The 6,965-nt window shown below is 49.7% G+C and overlaps 1 protein-coding gene across 4 annotated transcripts; it reads left to right on the top strand.

Annotated features, from left to right (window-relative positions):
* Positions 1-3,674: 3,674 nt before the first annotated feature.
* ID4 (inhibitor of DNA binding 4) lies at positions 3,675-6,618 on the top strand. Of its 4 annotated transcripts, none has more exons than XM_069853732.1 (3): positions 3,675-4,188; positions 4,691-4,751; positions 5,373-6,618. In XM_069853732.1, exons 1-2 carry the CDS (start codon positions 3,788-3,790, stop codon positions 4,704-4,706), a joined length of 417 nt encoding a protein of 138 aa, XP_069709833.1. In that variant the 5' UTR covers positions 3,675-3,787; the 3' UTR covers positions 4,707-4,751; positions 5,373-6,618. The 4 variants fall into 4 exon arrangements, with proteins under 4 accessions (XP_069709833.1, XP_069709832.1, XP_069709829.1 ...); XM_069853731.1 differs by having other exon boundaries at positions 3,676-4,188; positions 5,164-6,618; XM_069853728.1 differs by having other exon boundaries at positions 3,727-4,183; positions 4,693-4,751; positions 5,164-6,618.
* Positions 6,619-6,965: the final 347 nt, after the last annotated feature.

Below are 6,965 nucleotides of genomic sequence, written 5' to 3' on the forward strand. Positions count from 1 at the left end.
CCCTTCTAGGTGTTGAGCAGCTCCTCCGAGATCCTGAGTCTTCTGGCTGCCTGCTGAAGTCAACAGGAATAGGAGGCAGGGGAAGTCTGAGTATCATGTATCTTCGTGCCTACCAACATGAAACTTGTCACAGCCATTGTCAGCCTCAAGCAAAGGAAAGTTTTGGATTCTACCACACTGCTCTGATATGGCGTGCCGTAAGCCCCCAGACAGTGACACTTGACTCAACCACTGTTTCGTAATCTGCTTAAGAATAAAAAAAAATGTGGATCTGTGTGCATTTCATGCCCTCTTAAGGTAGGTATAGCAAGTAACTTCACATAAGAAACCACATTGATTGTTTGCTTCCCTCTGCATATCTAAATGCGTTCCCTTCAAATTTTATCTGTCTTGAGACTGTTTAAACTAATGTGGTACTATTCAATCCACCAGTTGGTTCAGTGGCATCGCTTCATGCACAAACATCTGTGGATCCAGAGTGCTGCCAGAGGAAATGTCCCATGTTCTGTGCTTGCAAGGACTGTCGCTGCTCCCTGGTGCCATGTCTCAGGTTTATTTTTTCAGCTGGAGTCAATGGCATATTCATTTACTCAGACCCGTGCTGACAAATTCAGCCTACGTTACTCATCTGCATTAAATTCAGTGGGATTCGTCCTCATGATAAAAGGAATACAAGGCAAATCATTAAGTTTTCATTTTTAACTTGCTTTACTTTGGGTTTGACTCAAAAGCAACTTTTTTAAGCTCCAGAGACCACGTATGATGTGATCTGCCCTCATCAATTCTCTTTTAATTGACCAAAGTGGTCCATTCAAGCATGATTAAGGATCTTGTGATAATGTTGTAAGAGTTGGTTACAGTGGAAATGAGTCTTGACTGGATATGGGAAGAAAGCACAGAAAAACTCAGCCAAGACAGATGAACTCCAGCCAGCCAGGAAGGGACCACATGCTTAAAGATGCACAGGATTTATTTGAAAAATCCAAACTTGGACTGGTGAAAACCAGGAACGTTAATCCTTATATACTCATGTCCTGAAAAATGTTGCTGTTAATAGGACAAAATCATGAACAGTAGCTGTTGTCCCTATCTCTCTGTGTACATCTTCAGGGATGAAGAGTTTCAATATGTCTACTTCCATTGGTAACATTCAGGGCTTTCCAACCCATTTCTAGAGCAATTTACTTAGCATCTGGTGTACATCCAGTCTAAATTTTGAAAAAGCAGCCAACCCAGCCTGCTCCCACTTCAGTCAATGACAAAACTCCCATCGACTTCAAGGAGAGCAAAAGCAGACTGGTTGTTAACAGGGAAGTGATGCCTATTGTTCAGCCAAGCATGTCAGACTAGCATGTATCAACTTCATGAGTATCAAAGGGAGTTACTAGAGGAAATCCCCTGAATATTTATGCTGTGGTTGGAGGGGAGGGCTGTTTTTCCCTCTTCCATATCTCTCTACTGTGACACGTTAGCTACATGAATGCACAGAGTCTTCTCACAATGCTTACAGACCTTTAGATTTCCATTTGTACCTTTTGCGGTGGAAGTAGCCCAATGGAAAACAGAGGCCTATGGCATTTCGTGGTTCTTCACAGGCTTCTAGAAATACTGAATCATCTTCAAGAGCCAATGTGGCCTCAGTGGATTTGCAATAGTGCTGCTACAGTGTATGTGTACGTGTGTGTGAGAGAGAGAGAGTCAGAAAGAGAGAGAGAAAGGTGTGTACAGAAACAACCTGTCCAAATCAGCTGTGGGAAGAGCTAAAGGAGAACCAGTTATACACTGGGTTTTCCCACAGACATCCAGCCAGATCAGACTAGCCCCCAGGAGGGTTTCAATACAAACAGAACAACCCAATATTACAGTGTATCTAGTTTCACACAGATTTTAATTCAATGGGACCAGCAAGATTTGAGCCTGCATGCTCACCATAATTTAGAAGTAACTTGGTTTGGGTTTTTTTTAGGCAGCACATCAACTCTGTCCTTATTACAGAATTCTCGGAAACAGACAAAAGTGTAAACATAATATATGCTGTAAGGCCCACATATATTTCCACCGTGTGAGACTCAGAGACTGTAGGGAGCAGAGTTTCACAGAATAAAAGGAATGACTGCAGCAGAATTGGGATCATCCAGCCCATAGCTAACGGAAATACATCTTCCCGCCACATCATCGTGTTGTAGCATACAAATCTAGGCATCAAAGATTTACATCACACACTTAGTTCTTGTGCCATGGATGGCACTGGTAATGTGGGACAAAATAAGGAAAACAAGCATATTTTTGCAAGCAGAGCCTTAAAACATGTTTTTTAAAGGCTGAGAGAGAATGAAAGTGTGCTTCAGTATACACTTCAGATGATCCAGTCTCACCACTCATTCAAGTTCTGGGTTTGACAGCTTCCCACTGTATCCTTTATATATCACCCATTGTGACTAAGCATTGAGGGGACATGCAATCATTAATCACCTTTATGGATTTCTTCCCTTCTGGTAGGTTTGACTTACAAACTTAGGAAAAGATCCTGCAGCCTTTACTCCTTCCTGCAGTCGTTTGCCCAAACAATCAGCCCTACTTCACCCACGGAGAGCTTGAAGCGCTGCAGCATCTTTAGAATCGAGTGATGAGTTTCTTACAGCCGCATCTCATTCAAATATGCAATGGCTCTTAATCCACCGCAGGAAAGAACAGAGAGTTTGAACACCACATTATTAAATTGAAAGGTTACAATCTGCCACAAGATGACTTAAACAGGACTCCAGGAGTATGTCTGTTAATTTTAATGCCCTGTCTCAAAGTGCAGAACTCTGGACATTTCCAGCATCATATTTAAAACATGGTACATCTACTAATACGTGATCTGGTGCATTAATGGACCAAATTAAGTTACAGGTATGAATTTTACATAAAACAGATTAATATTATATGCCATGGAGGAATTTTAAATACTCCATCTCCATGCATTTTTAATAGTTATGTGCTCTAATTTAATGTTCCCAGGCATCGCTTTGCTTGCGGTCCCTAAGCCTCCTCCTTTCCCATCTCCCCCTTCTCCCTCCCCTTCAAGTTTTCCTTGGGATTTTCCCTGCCTTTAAACCGGAGTCCTGAAGTCCCTCAAAATACGCGTAAAGCCAGGCTGGGTCTCCCACACCGAGACTTCGCGACCCACGGAGATGCTGCCCCCATCCCGGGGGTGGGGTGGGGGCGGACCCCTGCTTCCCCAGGGCAGGCTGCGGGGACCGGGGCTGCGCTCGCCCCCGCGGACCCGCGCGCCGGACCGCGTGGGCGGCACCAGGAGCCGCTGGGTGGCGAGTCCCGCCCGCATTCCCGCACTCTTTCCTCCCAGGGACCGCCTTCCTCCTCCTCCACCGCCGCCACCTCCTCCTCCTCCTCCCCGCGGGCATCAATGCCAGCCGCCCGCCCCCTCCAGCAGCGCCATCGAGGTGGGGGGAGAAACGCGGCGCTCTGATTGGCTGCGGCGCGGCGATGCTGCGCTGTGATTGGCCGCGGCGCCCCTGCTCCCCGCGCCGCGCTCGCTGCGCCCCGCCGCCCGCCGCGCCCCGCGCTATATAGCGGGCGCCACGGGTAGCGGCGGCGGTAGCGGCGGTAGTAGCCGAGCGGGGAGGCGTCTCGTCGGCGCCGCGCCTGCCCGCGAGCTCCTCTCGCTCCGGCTCCGTGGGCGCAGCCGTTAACGCCAGCGAGGCTGCAGCCCTCGGTGCGTGCGCGGCCGCCCGAGGTTGCGGGAGGCGGTGGCGGAGAGGGAGGGCTCCCTCCCTGCGGCAGCATGAAAGCCGTGAGCCCCGTGCGACACCCCGGCCGCAAGGCGCAGCCCGGCGTGGCGGGCGGCGGGGGGCACCCGGCGTTGCGGTGCCTGGCCGAGCACAGCGGCTGCAAGGGGGCCCCGCCGTCGGGCGAGGAGCCGGCGGCGCTGTGCCTGCAGTGCGATATGAATGACTGTTACAGCCGGCTGAGGCGGCTGGTGCCCACCATCCCGCCCAACAAGAGGGTCAGCAAAGTGGAGATCCTGCAACACGTCATCGACTACATCCTCGACCTGCAGCTGGCTCTGGAGACGCACCCGGCGCTGCTCCGGCAGCAGCAGCAGCCGCCCGCCCTGCACCCGGGCAGCTGCCCCGCGGGCGCCCCGAGGACCCCGCTGACCGCCCTCAACACTGACCCGGTAAGAGCTGCGTGCGGCCGGGGGCGCGGGGAACGGCCCCGGAGGGACCGAACCGCCCGGTTGTGGAGACGCGCCGCGCGGCGGGTAGCCGCATCCCCGCGGCGCACGCAGGCATCAGCACGGCGGTTACCGTGTAATGACGGCCTCTCGAGGGAGAGGGGCTCCGATCGGCGTGTTCGCACACGCGGGAGACGGACGCGCCGCTCCTGCGGTTCCCAGCCTTCCGCGGAGCGCAGCTCGGGGGCCGCTGCGCGCCTGTAACGCCCTCGGCGCGGCGTGACCGGGGTGGAGGGAAACGGGGAGCGTCTCCCCGTTACGGGATCTCTCCGTGCCGAGCTCCCCCCGGCGGGGAGGCTCCGTCCCTCGGGGGTCGTGCCCGCCGGGGCTCGGTGGGAGCGCTCCCCGGCGGCGCCGGAGCTGGAGCGTGGGAGCCCCGCGCCGGGGAGCGGGGAGGAATCTCCGTGTCTCTTCCCTCCACCTCTAACTCGCCGTGTTCCGTTGCTGCGCAGGCTGGCTCTGTTAACAAGCCCGGGGACAGCATCCTCTGCCGCTGAGCGCCGCTCCCCAGGTGAGTTCCCGGGCGGGCGGGGGATGCTCAGCCCTCCGGGGCGCCGCGGGGTCGGAGAACCTGAGCCCGACAAGCAAGAGGCTCAGGATTTATTTATTTATTTCGTTTTCATTACCAAGGAGTTATGTTATTTTATTTAATTACCGGGGGGTTGTTTGTTTGTTTTATTGTTTTTTTTGTTTTTTCTTCTCCAAACCGCCCCCCTCCGCCTTTTTCCACCCCCCCAAAGCGCTTCTGGCTGCGGCGTGCAGCTGCGCATCCCTCCGCCTGGCGCAGCCTGGGAGCTGCGGTTGTTGTTTGACCTGGTTTGTTTTGGGTTGTTGATCAAGCATGTCTTGTGTTTTGTTGGTGGCGCCAGTCGGTCTGGAGCGGAGCGGTTCACACACCCCCTCTATTCATTCCTCTCCCACAGGTGTGCGGCGGCGCCGCACGGAGGCACCGCGGGGGGCGGGGGGGGGGGGGGCCCTTCCCGGCCCCCGCCGCACCGGAGCGAGGAGCCGTCCAACCCCCCTCCAGCAGTTCCCATGCCTCATCCAGCCTTTCTCACCGTTTTGCACGTCCGTAGCGGTCCCGTCCCGACCCTCCCCGCCCCGTCCCGTCTCTCCTCTTCTCACCGAGCAGATGCGACCCGAATATCCCGCGGTGGCAGGAGCTTGTCGGACGCGAGAAGGAAAAGTTGCCCCGGGATAGAGGACCGAGCCTAAACCGGACTTTCCAATCGCTAATAACTCTTAAGGGACCGAGCAGCTGAATCTTGAAGCTTTACTAATCTACCAGAGCATTTGTAGATATATTTGACATCTATTGTTTAAAATAGATGGATTTTATTGGGGCCCAGGGAACTTTCTTCTCCCTGCAGGAATGTTACATATTGTATAGATAAATGAGTGACATTTCATACTGTGTATATATAGAGATGTTCTATAAGTGTGAGAAAAGTATATGCTTTAATAGACTGCTGTAATTATAAAATATTTTTAATTAAATATTTTTTTGTAAATATTATAAAGGTGTGTATGTTTTTTTTAAATTTGTGGGAGTATCTCTTTAGAAAAACACAGCTGAAGTACGGAGCTGTTAATATGGAAATATCTTGAATGTTGAGGGCTTTTTATTTTATTTTTTTGTCCCCAAATGTCCCTTAGACGGGGAAGGTTACAGCTATAGCTAGTGGTCCTGCATGATTGCATGAGATGTCTAATTGCAAATAAACTTGTTTGGAGTCCATACAAACGTGTTTTCCTCAATCTAGACTTTAAATGTTTGTAAATGTATTATACATTTTGAGACTACACTTTTGTCATTTAGGCACAGGGGTTTTTAGTGCGTTATATAAAAATAGCAGTAAGATGTAGTGGTTTTGGGTTTTTTTACTGGGAATAGAGAAATTCTATCTAGTTTTCGCATTATGGGGACAATGCTTTAGACCTTTCATCAGCTTTTTTAAAAAAAAATATGCTTTTGCATCAGATCAAGAAAGTTGTTCTGGAACTTAATTTAGCACCAAAAGGTTTTATTGCAAACTTGCGTTCCTACAGCCTATTAATTGCTTAAAAAGTGAAAACAGTTCTGTACTTGTAACCAAAGGGCAAATCATTAACAAAACCAGTTGTTTCCTTCATCCAAAGAGTATTGATACCGAACTGTAGAAAGGCACATGGGCAAAGTCAGTATGATCAGTGATGTAAATTCATCTTAAAATGAACTCGAGTAGACCAAAAATCAGATTTCTCCAACAAGATTATTTTTCTAGTGCAAAATGATTTTCATTTCACTGCAGCTATTGTTACAGTTAAAATCCTGTTTAATCTCTGTGATGTGTAACTCTACTACATGTGAACATTAAACTAGATTTACCTGTCTTTAACTGTGATTCTTCAGCTTATTTCTTCAATCCTCTGGTTTTGCACATTCTCTTTGCTTGTGGGTTTTGGTTTTTTTTGTACATAACACTTGACGGGCAAATTCATTTTACGACAGGCTTTTGTACAATCAAGTCTTAACAGACTATAAACTAAGGTCCAGGCTCAGTGAAGGATGTTCATTTTGTGTGATCAGTAGCCTGCGCGCTAATGAAACGGGATTTTCAGAGTGGAAGAATTAAGTAGGATTTAATTGGGTGCTTTGTAAATAGCTAGCCAACTGTGTGTGTAACATGGTCTGTTTGACTAAAAAAGGATTTATTTCAGATTATAGAAGTGTCAAAAGTACTAT

This window comes from Phaenicophaeus curvirostris, chromosome 3 (genome assembly GCF_032191515.1).
Source record: "Phaenicophaeus curvirostris isolate KB17595 chromosome 3, BPBGC_Pcur_1.0, whole genome shotgun sequence".
NCBI lineage: Eukaryota > Metazoa > Chordata > Aves > Cuculiformes > Cuculidae > Phaenicophaeus > Phaenicophaeus curvirostris.